Source organism: Salmo salar, chromosome 25 (assembly GCF_965601325.2).
Source record: "Salmo salar chromosome 25, fSalSal1, whole genome shotgun sequence".
Lineage (NCBI taxonomy): Eukaryota > Metazoa > Chordata > Actinopteri > Salmoniformes > Salmonidae > Salmo > Salmo salar.
The window spans coordinates 35,351,430-35,376,316 of record NC_138315.1 but is presented as its reverse complement, the minus strand read 5'-3'; the positions used below and the strand labels follow the sequence as shown (position 1 = coordinate 35,376,316).

Below are 24,887 nucleotides of genomic sequence, written 5' to 3'. Positions count from 1 at the left end.
ACCTTTAGCTCAGGTCTTTTGGGGAATGTGTGCTTACACAGTGGACACTGGCACATGACATTGGTTCTCCAGTATTAGTTGATACAAGCCATGCAGAAGTTGTGATCGCATGGGGTTGTGACTGGGATCTTGAAAACATCCAGACAGACAAACATCCAGACAGACATTGCAATGGAACTGATCTTCAGACAGTACAGTGCTAAATGATGCCATGCCTGCGAACAAACAAAGTGAAATCAACTTTCCTGAATGAGTCAGCAATCTGTGTTATTTTGGCATTTACAAAATAAGTACACTTACTGTATGTATTTCCTTCTCACTTATTTTATTTATTAAATAAACAATAAAGCAGGAATTTTAAACACAGAGCAAACAAGAGAAGCTATGATACATAAGAAAATGAGAAGATTTGTTCTCTCTCTTCCCACTGGGCACACACTGGTTAGGTTGAACCAACGTGGAAGAGACGTTTAATTGAAGTCAGTGCCCAGTTGGTTCTTACCTGAGACGATGGGTGTTGTTGACTGATCTTTTTTTTCTCTTGAATCCTGAGGACTCCAAGTGCAGGAGACTTAGTGCAAGTACTCAAAGAAATGTATAAGGAGAAAGTGTGTTTGGGTCCTCAACATTCACCTCTGCTGTTTAGTTTCATTTCAGCACCAGGCTCCTCCTGACACCACATTGAAATACATTGAGATTCCTTTTCCATCTCTTAAAGGAGCAGATAACTAATACAATTATACCATAAAAATATCACAACGTTCACATGATATGTTATTAGTTTAGCTCATTAAATTGAAAAGAGATCATTTAGAAGGGTGTAACACCAACCTTACACCTGATCCTCCCACTGGGCACGGATGTCAATTCAACGTCTATTCCACATTGCCACAACGTCATTTTATTGAAACAATGTGGAAACAACGTTGATTCAACCACTGTGTGCCCAGTGGGCTGACACTTTGGGCAATGGAACAGAGGTCAATACAAAAGCAAGTGTTTATGTGTGTACACGTGTGCGTGCATATGCGTGTGCGTGTGTTTACCGTGCTGAGGGTGCATAGTCTCTGCAGTATCTCCAGGCCCTTCTGTGTATTGACTCCAGGGTGGATGAGGCAGAGTCTTGAGTCACAGTAAGAGCTGCAGTTCTGCTCTGATTCCATGGCTGGACCCAGTCTGTCAGCCCTCACACACACACATCCTGAGGAACAACACATAGCTGTCATTAACTGTTTCAACACGCTACAATACTACATATATACACTTACATATAAACTGGAGAGGAGAGATACAAACATATATTTAATACCGTTCTTAAATATGTTTAATAACACACAAACTCCTATTCTCTCTTCCCAGTCTCCCACCAGGGTAGAAATATTGAGTTTCACAATACACAGGAGTGCAGAAGTAATGCTAGATTTAAAAAAAAAAACTATACCAAGTCTCCTACTACTATTTATTTTTATTTAGATTTATTTTATTTTGTTTATTTAGATTTTTAATCCTTGCCCCCATCCCTGCATGAGGCCTTTTGCCTTTTTGTAGGCCGTCATAGTAAATAAGAATTTGTCTTAACTGACTTCCCTAGTCAAATAAATACATAAACAAATTCACTCAGCACACTGCTCAATGCCCACCACAGGGTGGAGCCATTACAAAGGTCCCCATCCCATCTAACAGGACAGGAATGGTTTTAGCAGTGGCCAGTCACACTGCTCATGGGAAGTGTAGTGTAGACTAAGGTGAAACACTGACAGTGAACTTTGAAACACTAGACTCATATAGGAGTGTGCGGTAGGTAGTTAGAATGGAGTGTGTGGAAGGTAGCCTAGCGGTTAAGGGTATTGGGCCAGTAACTGAAAGGTCGCTGGTTGAATCCCTGAGCCGACTAGATGAAAAATCTGCCTCTCCCCTTGAGCAAGGCACTTAACCCTAATTGCTCCTGTAAGTCGCTCTGGATAAGAGCGTCTGCTAAATTACTAAAATGTAAATGTTAAATTAATGTGACAGTAAAAATGACACAGCTTTGTGAATAAGGGTAGACTGGACACAGACAATTACCACAGAAACTTCAGGAAAGCTACTGGGAAAGGCAATGCTTAGAAGGCCTCAGCGAGGTCTGACCAAACCCGACAAAGAGCACAGGATGTGGCCAATTGGAGAGGAAGATTGCATGCTTCTGCTTGTCCTCAGTCTCCACAAAACAACACAGAGCTGAACGACATAATATATGACCACACTTCAGAAAGAAGCATTTAGATGTATGTGAGAGTGTATTTATTGTGCACTAGTTTCACTGTAATATCATAATGTTGTACATGACTTACCCGGACACCACAGATGTTATTGAGCTTGACAGGTAACTTACAATGCAAGACAGTGGTCCTGCATATAAGTGAGTGGTCTGGTCCTTGACAAATAAACAACAAATACATCCATAAACCAGAACATGCAGCAGCTAGAAGAACCATAGGATTATTTTAGGTGTTTTATGAGGTTTCCCCTGGGTTACACTGACATGTTGCTGATATAATTATGTACAATGGAACATGACATCATACAATGTTTCGATCTGTCTTCTACAGTACCCCTTTAACAACCACACTGACTCATGGGCCACATGTCGTTTGTGTACATCTATCTGTATGTTTATAGTTTATAATTGTGTGTATGTGCATATATGCGTGAGTGTGTGTATCTGGCTGTACCTGGGTCTAGATTAATGTGTTTATGTGTGTCCTAATTGGCAATTATGTGTGTGTGTCCTTTATGTGTCACTGTCTGTGTGCTGACTAAGACATCCCCAGGGCTGTGACTGTCTCTCAGTATCGATAGTCGCAGGCTGATGACAGGGTAGGCTACTCTCACTATACTGTGTGACATACATTGTTTTACTCACAAGTCTAGTGCAGTCAAAAAATGAGATTTTCCTGTGTTTTATATACACTCAGTGGCCAGTTTTTTAGGTACACGCATTTAGTACCCGGTCAGATCCCATTGTAGACTTGAAGGGATGCACCTGGTCAGCAACAATGTTTAGAGATGATGTGGCGTTCAAATGTTGCTAAATTGCTATTGGTATCAAGGGACCTAACTTGTGAAAGGAAAACATTTCCCACACCATTACACCACTGCCACCAGCCTGTACCGTTGAAACCAGGCAGGATGGGACCATTGACTCATGCTGCTTATGCCAAATTCTGACTGCTATCAGCATGACGCAACAGGAAAAGTGATTTGTCGGACCAGGCAATGTTTTTCCACTCCACAATTGTCCAGTGTTGGTGATGGCGTGCCCACTGGAGCCACTTCTTCTTGTTTTTAGCTGATAGGAGTGGAACCTGGTGTGGTCGTCTGCTGCAGTAGCCCATTTGTGACAAGGACTGACGAATTGTGCTTTCTGAGATGCCTTTCTGCACACCACTGTTGTACTGCGCCGTTATATGCCTATTTGTGGCCGCCTGTTAGCTTGCACGATTCTTGCCATTCTCCTTCGAACTCTCTCATCAATGATTTGTTTTCACCCACAGGACTGCCGCTGACTGGATGTTTTTTGTTAGTGGCACCAATTTTGGTAAATCCTAGAGACTGTTGTGCGTGAAAAACCCAGGAGGCTGGCCGTTTCTGAGATAATGGAACCGGCGCACCTGGCACCGACGATCATACCAAGCGCAAAGCCGCGTAGGTCACTCGTTTTGCCTATTCTAATGTTCAATCGAAGAGTAATAATGCCTCAACACCTGTCTGCTGCTTTATACAGCAAGCTGTAAGGATCGACACTGCAGACGAGAAGCAAGTACAGGGAGTGAACATTTACTGGGAAAACGGACATCAAACCAAAACAAGAACAGCATCTGGACAGGGGGAATATAACGACAATACGACAATAATGCTGACACGGGGGAACCAACTGAGGAACAGACAGATATAGAAGGGCAATCAACAAAGTAATGGAGTCCCGGTGAGGCCAATATTGCGCAGCTGCACGTAATGACGTTGACAGGTGTGCATAATGAAGGACAGCCTGGCACCCTCGAGCGCCAGAGAGGTGGAGGGCGAGCGGGAGCAGGCGTGATAGTACCACAACCTCTAGGGGCGCCACCTGGCATACCACCTGGGCAAGCCTGACGGGCCGGCCGAGGCATGGGCGTTAGAAAAGCTGGCTGAAGCATAGAAGCCCGACGAACCAGCAGAGATGTGGGAGCCTGGCTAACCACATGAGGCATGGGAGCCTGACGATCCGGCTGAGGTATGAAAGCCTGACGATGCCGCTAAGGCGTGGGAGCCTGACGAACCGGCTGAGGCGTGGGAGCCTAATGGGCCGGCTGAAGCATGACGTGGGGTGGGCGTCTGCCGATCCAACCGAGGCAAGAAAACCTCTCGAGTCAGCTAAGGTGGGAAGCCCGCCGAGCTAGCTGAGGCACCCCCAGTTCCATCGGCAATGGCACCCGGACCTGACGTCACCAACCAAAACCAAAAACTCCCTGATGCTTCCTTTAGAGGTGTCAGCATTCTGTAAGGATCGACGCTGGAGCCGAGAAGCAAGTACAGGGAGTGAACATTTACTGGGAAAACAGACATCAAACCAAAACAAGAACAGCGTCTGGACAGGGGGAACATCACGACAATCCGTCAATAAGGCTGACATGGGGGAACCAACTGAGGAACAAACAGATATAGAAGGGCAATCAACAAAGTAATGGAGTCCAGGTGAGTCCAATATTGCGCAGCTGCGCGTAATGATGGTGACAGGTGTACGTAATGAAGGGCTGTCTGGCGCCCTTAAGCACCAGAGAGAGGGAGCGGAAGCAGGCATGACAGCACGTCACGGCCACGTGACTCCCTGTCTGTAGGAGCGAACCATTTTCGTGAACGGGATGGTGTAACTAATAAACTGGCTACTGAGTGTATATTTCCACATTGAGGTTGGAATAATACTGTGAAATTGTGAAAATGATGATAATGTCCTTTAAGTTTAAAGCTGTTTGAAAAGACGCATGGAATTTCTGCCTGTCTAGGTGGGATGGAGTTTGCTCTTCACAGCTCTGTATGGGTTTTGACTGACAGCCGTTCTGAACTTGAGCATTGCGCGTGACAAGAAGTTGTCCCCATCACTCCTGCTAATTGGGCAACTTTTACTAAATGTTTGTTGTCTGAGTGAGGGTAATGCTGTAAATTACGAGCACTCTATGTATTTTGAAAGACAAGACATTGAGGATTATAATAAATACTGATTTGATCTCATACAAACAAGCCAAACACCTGTGAGTCCAAATGTGCACTTCAGATTTCCATATCATACGCCCCGCCGCATGTGGCAGGGGCTACAGTCCATTACGGATTACAAAGGAAAACCCAGACATGATCTGCCCAACGACACCTCTCTACCAGATGAAACTCAATGCATTCTATGCAGGCTTCGACAATAACAACATCGTGCTGGGTGTGAGGGCCGCCACTAACCCATTGGACTGGTGTGCTTAGTCCCCTCCTGTACTCCCTGTTCACCTACGACTGCATGGCCACGCACGACTCCAACACCATCATCAAGTTCTCTGACAACACGACGGTGGTAGGCCTGAACACCAGTGACTATGAGATAGCAAACAGGGAGGAGGTCAGTGGCCTGGCAGTGTGATGCCGGAACAACAACCTCTCCCTCAATGTCAGTAAGACCAAGGAGCTGTTCGTGGACTACAGGAAATGGGGGGGGGCAAGCACGGCCCCCATCCACATCAATGGTGTTGCAGTAGAGCGGGTCGAGAGCTTCAAGTTCCTCGGTGTCCAAATCACAAAGGACTTAAAATGGTCCACACACATCAACAGTCATGAAGAAGGTGCAACAGCGCCTCTTCCCCCTCAGGAGGTTGAGAAGATTTGACATGGGCCCTGAAATCCTCAAAAAGTTCTACAGCTGTACCAATGAGAGCATCTTGACTGGCTGCATCACTGCTTGGTATGGCAATAGCACCACCCTCTATCACATGGTACTACAGAGGGTGGTGCGAACAGCCCATTATATCAGGCGGTGTGAAAGGAAGGCCCGGAAAAATCATTAAAGACTCCAGCCACCCAAGGCATAGACTGTTCTCTCTCCTTCCGCACGGAAGGCGGTACCGGTGCTGCTACTATGTTTATTATATATCCTGATGCCTAGTCACCTTTCCCCTATACATATCTACCTCTATCATTCCAGTATCCCTGACCATTGTAAATATGGTACTGAAACTGACTGACCCTGTATATAGTATGCTTACTTACTTTCTCATATTCTTCTTATTTATATTTCTCATGTTTTTGTTCTACCTTGTTATTTTTAGTATTACATTGTTATTGATTACTACATTGTTGGGTTTTGAGTTTGCAAGAAAGGCATTTCACTGTACTTGTGCATGTGACATTAAAAGCAGGAAACTAGGCCTCTTATTCAAACCCTTGTTATTTTTTGTCTTATGTTGCACCTACCCCACATTCTCCAGGAATATTCTTATCATGTTACTGAATGTATCCAGAGTATTTTCAGATTGTGTTATCAACAAACGTGGCAAAAAGTACAGTAAATGTAAAACGCACATAAAATCAACAGTGTAACATTTGGATTCAGTCGTGTGTCAGGTGAACTGTTGTGTTCTCACCTTTAGTTAAAAAAATCCCATAATCTCCAAACTGTTACCTTCAATTGCTTCCATGGTTATGTATACTGTATGTTTTCCATATTTCTTCTGTAAGAACATTTCAATTTATCCCTATCCATATAGGCCAATTCCCACGAGTATAGGGGTTACTAGACCAATACAAAAGAGAGTTCCAAACCTCTCTGCCAATAACAGCTAGTTTTCTGTTCCCCCCACTCAGACCACTCCCAGACAGTACTAGCAAAATTCTTGATTGAGAAATTGCCCTTTGCTAAGAAGCTATTTTTGTTTATTTTTGACAATTGTAATTGTAAACAATGACAATAAGGTACTTAATTGTTACTCAGAAATGATTTGATATTGAGATTTTTAAAAAGTGGCTGCATTGGATCTTTAATCAGAAGACTAGTGCTAGGATTGTTTTTCAATTTCAGTGGGTAAATAAGTTATCGACTAAAACAAGGATCATCAGAATGTACATGCTTCCTCTCTGGCCAACAACCCTCAACAACTACCAGTTAAAAAGACACAAGTTACTATAATGCCACCAAAGCCTGTAAGCATACAAACAACCATGCCTTACATCAGACAGCATATGGTATAAGTCGTAATTAGGCCGATTAAGATGACATGAATTGTAGTTGTCTTGTCCAATGAACAATGACTTCTTCCGTTTCTTTTCTGGGGGTCTGGGAAATGCCTGTAGTTTCCTTCCTCGTATCCTTTCATAATTTTCCCAGTTTAGATCACAGCTTTAGGTTTTCCTGCAGACACAACCGGGCCAAAGAGGCTTTCCACCGGTTTTTAAAAATCCTCTCCATCAGTTTCAACCACGTTGAAAAGTGTGCCACCTTGACGAGATCAACAAAGGTCAGTTAACACCTAACACGGAGTTCAGCGTGAGCAATGCACATGAAACCCGATTCCAGCCCCGGCTGCAAGGTGACGGACATGTTTTGACAGTACACTGCATAATGGTTATAAGGTGTGTCTCTGTCTACATTTGTCCTGGCCTCGGGCGGAGAAGACAACTTTACTGTAAGAGCTTATAGTTAGCCTCGTGACAATGTTCACTAGTCACCTCACTCGGCTACATCCATTATGTTCACCTGATAGATGATGTGCTATCATAATACAAAGCGAGGCCAGTGTTCTGCAGGGGCAACATTGAAACATTCCACCTCACGCTGTAATCCATTGAGAAATTTATTATAAAGATGATCAAGTGTAAGAATGCAGTTATTGGCATTGCTTGCCCTTGCTTAAAGCCAATGGGGAGAAAATGTATAGATTCGATTTATGTTTAGGTTTTCTGCTTTCCCTCTTCGAAAAATTTTTTTGCTAATAAAATCATCCTACTTTGGATTAGCACCTTCTCTACATGATGTGGGCTTAGATCATAGCTGTTGCAGAGTTAGTCTAGCTTGTCTCTGCTTGGAGATATTGAAAGTGTTACATTCATCCCTGGTCTCCCATACCCATGAACATTAAATAAATTCCAGAATGTGTTTTACTTTAAACAGCTTGAAAATAAGCATGTTTTCAAACAGACTGCTTTGCATTACAATCCTCTAATAAAAAATATTTTAGAAAATAAAATGAGTGAAAAATATTAAAATCTCAACTAAAAACAATTAAAGGTTCAATGCAACCATTTTTATCTCAATATAAAATAATTTATGGGTAACAATTACCCAGAAATTACCTTACTGTGATTGTTTTAAATTAAAATGGTAAAAAAAAAAAAAAAATAGCTTCTTAATAAAGAGCAATTTCTCAAGCAAAAATGTTGGCAGAACTCTCAGGGAGTGGTCTGAGTTGGGAGGGGAAAAATGGAAAATAGCTGTTATTGGCAGAGAGGTTTGGAACTCTCTTATTGGTCTATTAACTAATTTGCCGCCTGGTGATGTCACCAAAACAGGCTGAAATTACAGGCAGTCTTTTCAAACAGCTCTTACATGCTGATCGAACCGTCTCAGCGCATGCGTCTGCCATTGTGCGCATGTTGATTTTGTTTATCCCCACCAGACGCATTCATGACACACAGGTTAAAATACCAAAACTAACTATATTCATTTGGGGACAGGTCGAAACACACATGAAACATTCTTGGACATTTAGCTAGCTTGCTGTTGCTAGCTAATATGTCCTGTGAGATAAACATTGGGTTGTTATTTTACCTGAAATGCATATGGTCCATTTTTTTTGCTGGATCTTTGTAGAATTTTGACTCAGAAAATCATGTTCTCTACTCCGACAATTAATCCACAGATAAAAAGGGGGAAGCCAGTTAGTTTTTAGTTATTCATCAAAGAAAACTCCTCATTCATCTATATTTCTTCTTCTTCTCTTCTGTGGATTTATTATGGTGGTTGGCAACCAACCATTATGGTGGTTGGCATTACCGCCACTGACTGGACTGGAGCGTGGACCTCGCTCAGCTTTCACATCTTTTAATCACCCACGTGGGTATATGCTTGTAAAAATCAATGAGTAGAAGGGAGGATGGGACTTTCAGCAAGTCAAGCATCTAAAATAAAACCAAGTTCAAGAACCAAGTTCTATTTTAGCGCCTGGCTGTAGTAAGGATCGACGCTGGAGATGAGAAGCAGGTACAGGGAGTGAACATTTAATAACCACGGACAGGAACAGAATACAGATACCGTCTGGACAGGGGAAACGGAAACGACAATAATGCTGACACGGAGAGGAAACAGACAGATATAGAGAAGGTAATCAAAACGTGAAGGAGTCCAGGTGAGTCCAATGTGCGCTGATGCGCATAATGATGGTAACAGGTGTGTGTAATGAAAGGTAGTCTGAAAGGGAGAGCGAGAGCAGGTGTGACAGTACGCCCCCCCTCTAGGGGCGCCTCCCGGCATCCTCCCTGGGCGAGCCTGACAGGCCGGCCGAGGCAAGGGAGCCTGGCGAGCTGGCTGAGGCATGGGAGCCTGACGATCCGGCTGAGGCGCGAAAGCCTGACAATCCTGCTGAGGCCTGGGAGCCCGACGAGCCGGCTGAGGCGTGAGAGCCTGATGGGCCGGCTGAGGCATGACGTGGGATGGGAGCCCGATGAGCCGGCTGAGGTGTAGGAGCCCGACGAGCCGGCTGAGGCATGATGTGGGATGGGAGCCTGCCGACCCAACCGGGACAAGGAAACCTCTCGAGCCAGCTAAAGCATGGAAGCCCGACGAGCCAGCTGAGACACCCCCGGTTCCATTGGCGACAGCACCCAGACACAATGTCACCAACAAAACAAAAAACAAAAACCTCTCTGATGCTTCGTACAGTGGTGTCAGCATTCTGTAAGGATCAACGCTGGAGACGAGAAGCAGGTACAGGGAGAGAACATTTAATCACCACGGACAGGAACAGAATACAGACAGCGTCTGGACAGGGGAAACGGAAATGACAATAATGCTGACACGGGGATGAAACAGAGGAAACAGACAGATATATGGAAGGCAATCAAAACGTGAAGGAGTCCAGGTGAGTCCAATGAGCGCTGAAGTGCGTAATGATGGTGACAGGTGTGCGTAATGAAACGCAGCCTGGCGCCCTCAAGCACCTGAGAGGGAGAGTGGGAGCAAGCGTGACAGCTATGCAGACCCTGCGAGCAGTTTGGATGAAAATATTGAATAACATGTAGAGTATCAGTCAAAAGTTAGGACACACCTACTCATTCAAGGGTTTTTCTTTATTTTTACTATTTTCTACATTGTAAAATAATAGTGAAGACTTTAAAACTATGAAATAACACATACAGAATCATGTAGTAAACCAAAAAAGTTATAATTATATTTGAGATTCTTCAAAGTAGCCACCCTTTGCCTTGATGACAGCTTTGCACACTCATGCAATCTCTCAATCAGCTTCATGAGGAATGCTTTTCAAACAGTCTTAAAGGAGTTCCCACATATGCTGCGCACTTGTTGGCTGCTTTTCCTTTACTCTGCGGTCCAACTCATCCCAAACCATCTCAATTGGGTTGAGGTCGGGTGATTGTGGAAGCCAGGTCATCTGATGCAGCACTCCATCACTCTCCTTGGTCAAAAAGCCCTTACACAGTCTGGAGGTGTGTTTTGGGTCATTGTCCTGTTGAAAAACAAAAGATAGTCCCACGTTGCGCAAACCAGATGGGATGGCATATCGCTGCAGAGTGCTGTGGTAGCCATGCTGGTTAAGTGTGCCTTGAATAAATAAATCACTGACAGTGTCACCAGCAAAGCACCATCACACCACCTCCTCCATGCTTCATGGTGGGAACCACACATTCGGAAATCATCTGTTCACCTACTTTGCTTCTCACAAAGACACGGGGGTGTGAACCAAAAATCTCAAATTTGGACTCATCAGACCAAAGGACAGATTTCCACCAGTCTAATGTCCATTGCTCGTGTTTCTTGGCCAAAGCAAGTCTCTTCTTATTATTGGTGTCCTTTAGTAGTGGTTTCTTTGCAGCAATTCAACCATGAAGGTCTCCTCTGAACAGTTGATGTTGAGATGTGTCTGTTACTTGAACTCTGTGAAGAATTTATTTGGGTTGCAATTTCTGAGGCTGGTAACTCTAATTAACGTATCCTCTGCAGCAGATAATTATATAATTGGATAATTTTTATAATTTTTGTATTTCTTATTATGAACACAACAAATACAAAAACAGAAATATACAAACAAGAGTACATAAATCTAACAGACAGGGGTATTACATATCGAGATACATTTTCAATTTGTCAAAAAGTTTTATGGTGCGTATTGCTTTTTTGTTTTTACATTTACTGATGATTTCAAAATAATATTTCAATTCTATCTTAACCAATGTGAAGAGGGGTTTGTTCTCTGCCCACTTCATTTTATGGATAAAGAATCTTCCATGAAAAATAAACAAATTAACAATGAAAGCTAAACCAGAGTCATATCATTTGGATCAAAATAAAACAGAATATCAGAGTTTCTCAGATTAACATTAATAGTTGTTTCTTTTAAAATAAAATATTTTAACTCACTCCATAATCTTCTGACATAACAATCCCAAAATAAATGGCCACGAGTTTCTGGGTCACAACCACAAAATACACATTTATTATCAATAGCTATTTTGAATCTGTTTATAGTAAAGGTCTTCCCAGGGTAGATTCTATGAATGAGTTTGTATGATACTTCTTTCACCTTATTAGATATACAATATTTGCTAGACAACAACGAGACTTTGTTCCAGTTCACTTGTCCTAGGGCTGCATTCCAGTACATTTTAGCAGAGGAAATAGTAACATCTTGACATAGTTTTCTTATATACATGTTATTACATTTATAGTTTAAAATGTAAATTCCTTCTAGCTGTATTGAGGCTACAAAATCCTCAACAGTTGCACTTGGAGTACTGTTATATTCTCCTAAAAGAAGAATAGCACCTTTAGGGACAGCTCTAACAACAATGTGATACTCCTCAGGAGTGAATGTAACATTGTGTGTTCTCCTGAATTCTGGATAATCATATAGTTGTCCATCATTATTCAATAATTGTTTAACCGAGATAATGCTGTTGTCAAACCAGTTCTGGGAAAAAAAGAATTGTTTTTGTAGTTTATGTCTTTATTATTCCAAATTGTATATCTATGTGGAGAAAAATTATGTTTGTACATGAGGTTCCAAGTTAAATTAGGGATTATATTCCAAATGCAATCCTTATTTCTTAAATAGTATTTTATCCATTTGATTTTAAAGATGATATTAGAGGTTTTAAAATCCAGAGCATTCAACACTCCCTCACTTTGGGTGCTACATAATATCGCTTTTATTAAATAATGAGGTTTGGTATCAACCATTTTAGTTATTGACAGAGGAACATCCAAGGCAAGGGAGGTATAAACTAATCTGGACAGACCTTCAGATTTTGACAAAAGTACATGTCCAGATAAAGAAAAATATCTTAATAACCAGGAGTTAAATCTATTTCCAATTTTCTCTACAATAGGAGAGCAATTTAAATTGGCCCTTTCTTTCTGATCTTTGCGTACATTAATACCAAGATATGTGATCACATTTTTTACAGGGATATTACATACTGAGTTTAAGTCACATTTCCTAATATACAGAGATAAACCAGACACATGTGAAAAGGCGTTAATACACTCAATAGCTTTCCTGACTTCATTGTGATCTTTCAAAAAAAATTGTGAACATTTTATCTCTTTATCTTGTATCTGATTACCCCTAAAACTATCCTTATTTATATGAAGAGCCATAACTTGTGTAACTAATAAAAATAAGAAAGGAGAAATTGGGCATCCTTCTTTAATTCCGCGTCTAATGTGAAGTTTCATGGGATAATTTAATGGAACTGTTACTATTATTGTAAAATGTCTTAATTACACTTTGAAAATATTGACCAAGACCAAAAAAAGATGAAGAGTCTCAAAAAGAAAATAATGTTCAACTGTATCAAAAGCCTTGTAAAAGTCTACAAATAAAATAAAGCTATCTTCCATAATGTGCTCATTGTAGTCTATCAAGTCCAATACTAGTCGAATATTATTACATATATGTCTCCCCTTCATAAAACCAGAATGAGTATCATCAATGAATTGGCCAATACCTTTTTAAGTCTTTCTGCAAAGATGGATGCAAGTAGCTTTCCATCATTGTTCATTAATGTGATTGGTCTCCAATTTTCTATCATAGGATCTTTGTTTGGTTTGGGGAATACAGAAATGAGGCCTTGTGTCATAAAAACAGACAGGACCTCTAAATCAATTGCCTCCTTAAAAACATTAAATATAAATTCAACAATATCCTCCTGAAAATATTTATAGAATTCACTAATAAGGCCATCATTCCCTGGATATCGGATGGGGCCACAGTGTTGGATGGGGCCACAGTGTCTCCTGACCCCTCCTGTCTCAGCCTCCAGTATTTATGCTGCAGTAGTTTATGTGTCGGGGGGCTAGGGTGAGTCTGTCACATCTGGAGTATTTCTCTTGTCTTTTCCGGTGTCCTGTGTGAATGTAAATATGCTCTCTCTAATTCTCTCTTTCTTTCTTCCGTTCTTTCTTTCTTTCTTTCTTTCTTTCTTCTCTTTCTTTCTTTCTTTCTTTCTTTCTTTCTTTCTTTCTTTCTTTCTCTCTCTCCGGAGGACCTGAGCCCTAGGACCATGCCTCAGAACTACCTGGCTTGATGACTCCTTGCTGTCCCCAGTTCACCTGGCCGTGCTGCTGCTCCAATTCCAACTGTTCTGCCCGCAGCTATGGAACCCTGACCTGTTCACCGGACGTGCTACCTGTCCCAGACCTGCTGTCCCAGACCTGCTGGAACCCTGACCTATTCACCGGACGTGCTACCTGTCCCAGACCTGCTGTTTTCAACTCTCTAGAGACAGCAGGAGCGGTAGAGATACTCTCAAAGATCGGCTATGAAAAAGCCAACTGACACTTACTCTTGTGTTACTGACTTGTTGCACCCTCAACAACTACTATGATTATTATTATTTGACCATGCTGGTCATTTATGAACATTTGAACATCTAGGCCATGTGCTGTTATAATCTCCACCCGGCACAGCCAGAAGAGGACTGGCCACCCCTCATAGCCTGGTTCCTCTAGGTTTCTTCCTAGGTTTTGGCCTTTCTAGGGAGTTTTTCCTAGCCACCGTGCTTCTACACCTGCATTGCTTGCTGTTTGGGGTTTTAGGCTGGGTTTCTGTACAGCACTTTGAGATATCAGCTGATGTAAGAAGGGCTATATAAATACATTTGATTTGCTTTGATATTTGTTCTCTTTTAACTTGCTGATAATTTTTTTTATTTAATTAATATAAATAAATTAATCTAGTAGGACAGGCATTACTGGAATTTCACAGTATTATTCCAACCGAATAGAGTGGAAATATATATATAAAACACAGGAAATCACGTTTTTGACTGCACTGGGCCTTTAATAAAAAAAAAAACGTGCAGGGTTCACGTCCTAATTTTCAATTTCAAAAGTCTACCACCAACTCAATGAATGGCATACTTTCCTGCACTGGTTTATCATATAGGTTATCATGAAAATCTCATTTAAAATCACATTCCATTTCAAAAGCTATGACGTTAATCAAACGTTATTTGATACATCGGGTGGGTATTTTTGCAATAGCACAATCACACAGATTAGCAACTCATTTCGGTGTTATGGTCTATGATTCATCCTATCGATAATAAAGGATCAATCGTATTAACAGAGAGAAGCGACTAAACAGAAAGATAACGTATGCAGACGAACCTGACGGAGTAGATAACTTCCCGGTAATAATGTCAGTATGGTGAGTAGAGTGTCCCGGCGCCTCGCCGCTGTCCTCGCTCCATCGCTGGCGTCTCACGAAGTAAAACAAACTGTCCCGTGAAGTTTAGCTCCAACTCCACTGCGACCCATAGTGAAACACTCCCAAGAATCCAACTCGAAGACTTCTTTAATAATCCTGTTTATGACAAATGAGAACTCTCCTAAATCCTATCCCAAAATATGCCCTGGTGTCAGTGAGAAAAAGTACATTCAGAATTGCAACAAGTTTTCATGAGCAGGGGGGAGTGAGATATTGAGGGAGGGAGTGTGTGTCGCTGTAATTAGTGGGTAGCGCGGAAGCTGTAGCCAACTCGCGGGCGCATATTGTTTGCAAATAGAGAACATGGGAGCACAGGGAGTATTTGACAATGCGGTTTCACCCAACACACGACCGTTTGTTTCTTTTTGACAGAGTTCCCCAGCCGAGAAACCAACTCACGGAAATAAAAATTGCCTGTGTCGACTCCCACTGGGCAACAACTGGTTACATCAGCGTTGTTTCCGCGTCATTTAAACAACACATATATATCTGATGACATTGAATCAACGTGGAAAACTGATTGGATTTGCAAAACGTCATCAACGTAATTGTTAATTTAGTATTTTTTTCACCTAACTTAAAACCTTCCTGTAAATCTAATGACATGGTGACACGTTGAATTCACGTCAGTTGACATCTCAGCCAAATGTTACTCAAAACTAACCGTTGAAGTGAAGTGGCCTATTAACCTGATCAAACCCCAGGCGAAGAGCCCCACAACACCCAAGGTCCCGGCGGACACGGCCTGACAGCGCTGCGGCGCCTAGGGGAGGGATATCCTCTGGGCCCCGAAGGACGGGGCAGTGATTGATTCGGAAGAGCAGGAGGAGGCGAGTTAGATAAGGACTCACCTTGCTCCTGTACAAAGGACCTAAGACAGCTTTCTTTTTTTTAGATGTTTTCATGTCTTAAAAATGTTTTACTTTTGTTAAATAATTTGTACACATTTTAAATGGATTTTACAGATTTGATGTTTTTTCAAAGAAAATTACTTTTATTCACGGTTTTTCTATTGGTTTTAACAACATGTACTTTTTTAACAAATGTAAATGTAATATTCGTATGCCGTTTTTATGTGTATAAAATGATGTACAAACATATGTATGAACTGTTTTAAAGGAAATGTAATAATAAAGATTTTCCAAAAGTAAAAACAAATGAACATGATCAAAGGGAGTGGTTATGAATGGTTATGTAAAAACAGTAAAGTAATGTAATGGTTAGGCCCATGGCTGTGTTGCTTATAGGCTACAGTTTGCTTTCATTTGTCAAATGACATTATTTCTGTACAATCTGAATGGGAGTTCCATGCTAAAAATCGCGCCACGTACACGCTATGTCCAAATGGTTGATACCAGGCAGGTAAATAATACATGTGTTCACCATTGTTGCGCTTTGATGGGCAGCAGGTGACACTGAACAGTCACATGGGACTGGGTGGCGCGTGGGACAGGCTCGGGCGTCCCCTTACTGTACCAATACATATTATTGGAATACCCCATAATACAGTGGAAAGAAACACAGATGTATTTAAAACAATATCACTCCATTACGTATGGAGAGGGCAGACGGCGATGAGGTTTGTAGGCCTACTGCAAAGTGATGAACAATTTACAAATTACAGTGATATATATATATATATATATATATATATATATATATATATACTGCTCAAAAAAATAAAGGGAACACTTAAACAACACAATGTAACTCCAAGTCAATCACACTTCTGTGAAATCAAACTGTCCACTTAGGAAGCAACACTGATTGACAATACATTTCACATGCTGTTGTGCAAATGGAATAGACAACAGGTGGAAATTATAGGCAATTAGCAAGACACCCCCAATAAAGGAGTGGTTCTGCAGGTGGGGACCACAGACCACTTCTCAGTTCCTATGCTTCCTGGCTGATGTTTTGGTCACTTTTGAATGCTGGCGGTGCTTTCACTCTAGTGGTAGCATGAGACGGAGTCTACAACCCACACAAGTGGCTCAGGTAGTGCAGCTCATCCAGGATGGCAGATCAATGCGAGCTGTGGCAAGAAGGTTTGCTGTGTCTGTCAGCGTAGTGTCCAGAGCATGGAGGTGCTACCAGGAGACAGGCCAGTACATCAGGAGACGTGGAGGAGGCCGTAGGAGGGCAACAACCCAGCAGCAGGACCGCTACCTCCACCTTTGTGCAAGGAGGAGCAAGAGGAGCACTGCCAGAGCCCTGCAAAATGACCTCCAGCAGGCCACAAATGTGCATGTGTCTGCTCAAACGGTCAGAAACAGATTCTATGAGGGTGGTATGAGGGCCCGACGTCCACAGGTGGGGGTTGTGCTTACAGCCCAACACCGTGCAGGACGTTTGGCATTTTCCAGAGAACACCAAGATTGGCAAATTCGCCACTGGAGCCCTGTGCTCTTCACAGATGAAAGCAGGTTCACACTGAGCACATGTGACAGACGTGACAGAGTCTGGAGACGCCGTGGAGAACGTTCTGCTGCCTGCAACATCCTCCAGCATGACCGGTTTGGCGGTGGGTCAGTCATGGTGTGGGGTGGCATTTCTTTGGGGGGCCGCACAGCCCTCCATGTGCTCGCCAGAGGTAGCCTGACTGCCATTAGGTACCGAGATGAGATCCTCAGACCCCTTGTGAGACCATATGCTGGTGCGGTTGGCCCTGGGTTCCTCCTAATGCAAGACAATGCTAGACCTCATGTGGCTGGAGTGTGTCAGCAGTTCCTGCAAGAGGAAGGCATTGATGCTATGGACTGGCCCGCCCGTTCCCCAGACCTGAATCCAATTGAGCACATCTCGGACATTATGTCTCGCTCCATCCACCAACGCCATGTTGCACCACAGACTGTCCAGGAGTTGGCAGATGCTTTAGTCCAGGTCTGGGAGGAGATCTCTCAGGAGACCATCCGCCACCTCATCAGGAGCATGCCCAGGTGTTGTAGGGAGGTCATACAGGCACATGGAGGCCACACACACTACTGAGCCTCTTTTTTACTTGTTTTAAGGACATTACATCAAAGTTGGATCAGCCTGTAGTGTGGTTTTCCACTTTAATTTTGAGTGTGACTCCAAATCCAGACCTCCATGGGTTGATAAATTGGATTTCCATTGATTATTTTTGTGTGATTTTGTTGTCAGCACATTCAACTATGTAAAGAAAAAAGTATTTAATAAGATTATTTCATTCATTCAGATCTAGGATGTGTTATTTTAGTGTTTCCTTTATTTTTTGAGCAGTGTATATAAAGAGAGAGAACAAAGCTCCAGAAAAAAAATATCTCCTTCCAGCTCGCTCTGCAGCCGAACCCCATGAAAATAATTCAGCGCTTGTTACATCAGCCAACCTAGGCATAAAGGTGTTATTAGAACATCACAGGGATTTACGGTGTGAGCCTGCACGCGGGGTCATTCCTGACAAGGGAGTGTCACCTGTAGACTACTGACAGCTATGTTTTGGGGGAGAGAGAGAGTTGAGAGAGAAACACACAGCAAGAGAGAGACACAAAAAAAGGGCAACCAGTGAAGAACAAACACCATTGTAAATACAACCCATATTTATGTTTATTTATTTTCCCTTTTATACTTTAACTATTTGCATATCTTTACAACACTGTATATACACATAATACGATGGCGCCGGAGGGGAGGGCTGCTGTCTTATCGGCTCTCAACCAACCATGCTATTTTGTTTGTTTGCGTTGTTCATAACTTGGTTTGTACATAATGTTTCTGCTACTGTCTCTTATGATCGAAAAGAGCTTCTGGACATCAGAACTGCGATTGCTCACCTCAAACTGGACAAAGAGTTCTTCTTCAATGAGTCAGACAGGAGGGATATACAACTACAGACACCCGACCAGGCCTAGATCTCTGTGATTTGCTGGAGAAGGAAATTGAGATTTCGTGGAAAAATATCAGGGTGCCTTGTGAGGATCAGGCGACGAGTGGCTAATCTGCCCTTGCCTTCCGTCCTGCTAGCTAATGTTCAATCACTGGAAAATAAATGGGACGAACTGAAAACACGTATATCTTACCAACGGGACCTTAAAAACGTTAATATCTTATGTTTCACCGAGTCGTGGCTGAACGACGACATTAAGAACATACAGCTGGAGGGTTAAACACTCCATCGGCAGGACAGAACAGCAACCTCTGGTAAGGCACGGGGCGGGGGCCTATGCATATATGTGAACAACAGCTGGTGCACGATATCTAAGGAAGTTTCAAAGTTTTGCTCGCCTGAGGTAGAGTATCTCATGATAAGCTGTAGACCACACTATCTACCTAGAGTTTTCATCTGTATTTTTCGTAGCTGTCTACATACCACCACAGACCGATGCTGGAACTAAAACCGCGCTCAATGAGCTGTATACTGCTATAAGCAAACAGGAAAATGCTCATCCAGAGGCGGCGCTCCTAGTGGCCGAGGACTTTAATGCAGGGAAACTTAAATCGGTTTTACCTAATTTCTATCAGCATGTTTTTATTTTTTTATTTAACTTTTATATAACTAGGCAAGTCAGTTAAGAACAAATTCTTATTTACAATGACGGCCTACCAAAAGGCAAAAGGCCTCCTGCGGGGACGGGGCCCAGAGATTAAAATAAATAAATAAATACAATATAAATATAGGACAAAATACACATCACAACAAGAGAGACAACACAACACTACATAAAGAGAGACCTAAGACAACAACATAGCAAGGCAGCAACACATGACAACACAACATTGTAGCAATACAACATAACAAAAACATGGTAGCAACACAATATGGTAGCAGCACAAAACATGGTACAAACATTATTGGGCACAGACAACAGCACAAAGGGCAAGAAGGTAGAGACAACAATACATCACACAAAGCAGCCACAACTGTCAGTAAGAGTGTCCATGATTGAGTCTTTGAATGAAGAGATTGAGGTAAAGCTGTCCAGTTTGAGTGTTTGTTGCAGCTCGTTCCAGTCACTAGCTGCAGCGAACTGAAAAGAGGAGCGACCCAGGGATGTGTGTGCTTGGGAGACCTTTAACAAAATGTGACTGGCAGAACGGATGTTGAATGTGGAGGATAAGGGCTGCAGTAGATATCTCAGATAGTGGCGAGTGAGGCCAAAGAGGGTTTTATAAATAAGCATCAAAAAGTGGGTCTTGCGACGGGTATACAGAGATGACCAGTTTACAGAGGAGTATAGAGTGCAGTGATGTGTCCTATAAGGAGTATTGGTGGCAAATCTGATGGCCGAATGGTAAAGAACATCTAGCCGCTCAAGAGCACCCCTACCTGCCGATCTATAAATGATGTCTCCGTGATATAGCATGGGTAGGATGGTCATCTGAATCAGGGTTAGTTGGCAGCTGGGGCAAAAGAGGAACGATAGAGGAAACCAAGTCTAGATTTAACTTTAGCCTTCAGCTTTGATATGTGCTGAGAGAAGGACAGTGCACCGTCTAGCCATACTCCCAAGTACTTGTATGAGGTGACTACCTCAAACTCTAAACACTCAGAGGCAGTAATAACACCTGTGGGAAGAGGGGCATTCTTCTTACCAAACCACATGACCTTTGTTTTGGAGGTGATCAGAACAAGGTTAAGGGTAGAGAAAGCTTGTTGGACACTAAGAAAGCTTTATTGTAGAGCATTTAACACAAAATCCGGAGAGAGGCCAGCTGAGTATAAGACTGTATCATCTGCATATAAATGGATGCGAGAGCTTCCTACTGCCTGAGCTATGTTGTTGATGTTAAATGTGCAACCAGAGGAAAAAAAATTCTAGACCACCTTTACTCCACACACAGATACGCGTACAAAGTTCTCCCTCGCCCTCCATTTGGCAAATCTGACCATAATTCTATCCTCCTGATTCCTGCTTACAAGCAAAAATGAAAGCAGGAAGCACCAGTGACTCGGTCTATAGAAAAGTGTCCAGATGAAGCAGATGTTAAACTACAGGACTGCTTCGCTAGCACAGACTGGAATATGTTCCGGGATTCTTCCGATGACATTGAGGAGTACACCACGTCAGTCACTCGCTTTATCAATAAGTGCATCGAGGACATCGTCCCTACAGTGACCGTACATACGTACCCCAACCAGAAGCCATGGATTACAGGCAACATTCGCACTGAGCTAAAAGGTAGAGCTGCTGCTTTCAAGAAGTGGGACTCTAACCCGGAAGCTTACAAGAAATCCCGCTATGCCCTACGACAAAACATCAATACATGGCAAAACGTCAATACATGACTAAGATCGAATCATACTACACCGGCTCCGACGCTCGTCGGATGTGGCAGGGCTTGCAAACTATTACAGACTACAAAGGGAAGCACAGATGAGAGCTGCCTAGTGACACAAGCCTACCAGACGAGCATAATAACTTCTATGCTCGCTTCGAGGCAAGTAATACTGAAACATGCATGAGCACATCAGCTGTTCCGGACGACTATGTGATCACGCTCTCCGCAGCCGATGTGAGTAAGACCTTTAAACAGGTCAACATTCACAAGGCCGCAGGGCCAGATGGATTACCAGGACGTGTACTCTGAGCATGCGCTGACCAACTGGCAAGTGTCTTCACTGACATTTTCCACATCTCCCTGTCTGAGTCTAATACCAAGCAGACCACCATAGTCCCTGTGCCCAAGAACACGAAGGTAACCTGCCTAAATGACTACCGACCCATAGCACTCATGTCTGTAGCCATGAAATGCTTTGAAAGGCTGGTCATGGCTCACATCAACACCATTATCCCAGAAACCCGAGACCCACTCCAATTTGCATACCGCACCAACAGATACTCAGATGATGCAATCTCTATTGCACTCCACACTGCCCTTTCAAACCTGGACAAAAGGAACACCTATGTGAGAATGCTATTCAATGACTACAGCTCAGCGTTCAACACCATAGTGAACGCTGATCATAGCTCATCACTAAGCTAAGGACCATGGGACTAAACACCTCCCTCTGCAACTGGATCCTGGACGTCCTGACGGGCCGCCCTGGCGTGGTAAGGGTAGGTAACAACACATCCGCCACGTTGATCCTCAACACGGGGGCCCCTCAGGGGTGTGTGCTCAGCCCCCTCCTGTACTCCCTGTTCACTCATGACTGCACAGCCAGGCACGACTCCAACACCATCATTAAGTTTGCTGATGACAGAACAGTGGTAGGCCTGATCACTGACAACGATGAGACAGCCTATAGGGAGGAGGTCAGAGACCTGACCGTGTGGTGCAAGGACAACAACCTCTCCCTCAATTTGATCAAGACAAAGGAGATGATTGTAGACGACAGGAAAAGGATGACCAAGCACTCATCGATGAGGCTGTAATGGAGCAGGATGAGAGCTTTAAGTTCCTTGGCATCCACATAACCAACAAACTAACATGGTCCAAGCACACCAAGACAGTCGTGAAGAGGGCACGACAAAACCTGTTCTCCCTCAGGAGACTGAAAAGATTTGGCATGGGCCCTCCAATCCTCCAAAGTTCTACAGCTGCACCATCGAGAGCATCCTGATGGGTTGCATCACCACCTGGTATGGCAACTGCTCGGCCTCCGACCGCAAAGCACTACAGAGGGTAGTGCGAACGGCCCAGTACATCACCGGGGCCAAGCTTCCTGCCATCCAGGACCTCCATACCAGGCAGTGTCAGAGGAAGGCCCTAAAAATTGTCAAAGACTCCAGCCACCCCAGTCATAGACTGTTCTCCTGCTACCGCATAGCAAGTGGCACCGGACCGACAAGTCTAGGTCCAACAGGCTCCTACATAGCCTCTACCCCCAATCCATAAGACTCCTGAACAGCTAATCAAATGGCTACCCAGACTATTTGAATTGCCTGCCCCCCCATCCCCCAGAATGCTGCTGCTACTCTCTGTTGTTATCTATGCATAGTCACTTAAATAACTCTACCTACATGTATATATTACCTCAATTACCTTGACACCGGTGCCCCCGCACATTGACTCTGTACCGGTACCCCCTGTATATAGCCCCGCTTTGTGATTTGCTGCTGCTCTTTAATAACTTTTCAAGTTCATAACTGTGCACTTTCCTCAAACAATAGCATGGTGTACTTTCACTGTAATAGCTACTGTAAATTGAACAGTTAGATTAACAAGAATTTAAGCTTTCTGCCCATATCAGATATGTCTATGTCCTGGGATTTTTTTTTGTTTCTAACAACCTCATGCTAATCACATTAGCCTACGTTAGCTCAACCGTCCCGCGGACGGGACACCGATCCTTTTTTAGGTATTTTCTTAAGGGCTTGTAAGTAAGCATTTCACTGTTGTATTCGGCGCATGTGACAAATAAAATTTGATTTGATTTGATAATATGACATTGGAAATGTCTATTATTTTGGAACTTTTGTGAGTGCAATGTTTACTGTTCATATTAAAAAAAATTGTTTCACATTTGTTTATTATCTATTTCACTTGCTTTGGCAATGTAAACATGTTTCCCATGCCAATAAAGCCCCTTAAATTGAATTGAATTGAGAGAGACAACGTTTAAATGTAAGGTTTATCTTCAACCACATGCGAAGCATCCCATCCAAGATGACGCATATCGCCCAAAAGTCTCTCTCTCTCTCTCTCTCTACCCCTCTCTCTTTCTCTCTCTTTCTCTCTCTGACACACACACACACACACACACACACACACACACACACACACACACACACACACACACACACACACACACACACACACACACACACACACACACACACACACACAGTTTCCTTCTATTGCCTTCCTCCCTCCCTGCAGAGCTAGGTCAATGTGTGGTCATTGTCAGGAGGACTGGAAACATATTGGTAGCCTGGGCAGACCCTGGGACCATCAGGCTTATTTAAACTGATATGCCCTGTGTGTGTGTGTGTGTGTGTGTGTGTGTGTGTGTGTGTGTGTGTGTGTGTGTGTGTGTGTGTGTGTGTGTGTGTGTGTGTGTGTGTGTGTGTGTGTGTGTGTGTGTGTGTGTGTGTGTGTGTGAGACAGAAAGCAGTCAGAGTGATATTGTGAGATCCCAGCTTTAAGAGGAAGAGGTACCAGATCAGAGCATCCTGTGTTCCTGTCATCCTGTGTTCCTGTCGTCCTGTGTTCCTCAAAAAACACATCTATTGTGTCTTTCCACTGAAGGGACAGTAGGTGGAGCTGTTCACTTACATCAATGACTCCTTACTGCCGCCCCTGTTTTCAGTGAAATGTCTTTATACTGTACATGCTGACCTGACCATCGGGCATATAACATGGGACTGCTGACGCTAGTGGACCATCTAATAGTAACACCTCTACTAATGGAGGGTCACGTGGTTGCTGGTTACCATGCACTTAACAGACAAGCTGCAACATGATCTCATCTACTCCGCATTACTGTGATGCATGGCCAAGTTATCCAACAAATTCCTGAGGGTGGACCTTTCATCAACTCTGCATTATTCCGGAGACACCTGAAACCCCACCTCTTTAAGGAATACCTAGGATAGGATAAAGTAATCATTCTAACCCCCCCCCCCCCTTAAAAGATTTAGATGCACTATTGTAAAGTGGTTGTTCCACTGGATATCATAAGGTGAATGCACCAATTTGTAAGTCGCTCTGGATAAGAGCGTCTGCTAAATGACTTAAATGTAAATGTAAATTACTGTGATGCATGGCCAAGTTATCCATCAAATTCCTGGGGGTGAACTATTCATCAACTCTGCATTACTGTAATGCATGGCCAAGTTATCCATCAAATTCCTGAGGGTGAACTATTCATCAACTCTGCATTACTGTAATGCATGGCCAAGTTATCCATCAAATTCCTGAGGGTGAACTATTCATCAACTCTGCATTACTGTAATGCATGGCCAAGTTATCCATCAAATTCCTGGG

At 43.1% G+C, this 24,887-nt stretch overlaps 1 protein-coding gene across 1 annotated transcript in view; it reads right to left on the bottom strand.

Annotated features, from left to right (window-relative positions):
- LOC106586649 (probable G-protein coupled receptor 156) overlaps positions 1 to 15,693 on the bottom strand; it is a 31,573-nt gene extending 15,880 nt beyond the window's left edge. The window contains exons 1-2 of the mRNA XM_014174158.3: positions 14,897 to 15,693; positions 1,047 to 1,201 (exon numbers count right to left, since the gene is read on the bottom strand). Coding sequence (XP_014029633.1) covers positions 1,047 to 1,163 — 117 coding nt within the window. The 5' untranslated portion in view covers positions 1,164 to 1,201; positions 14,897 to 15,693. The remainder of the gene's footprint in view (positions 1 to 1,046; positions 1,202 to 14,896) is intronic.
- Positions 15,694 to 24,887: the final 9,194 nt, after the last annotated feature.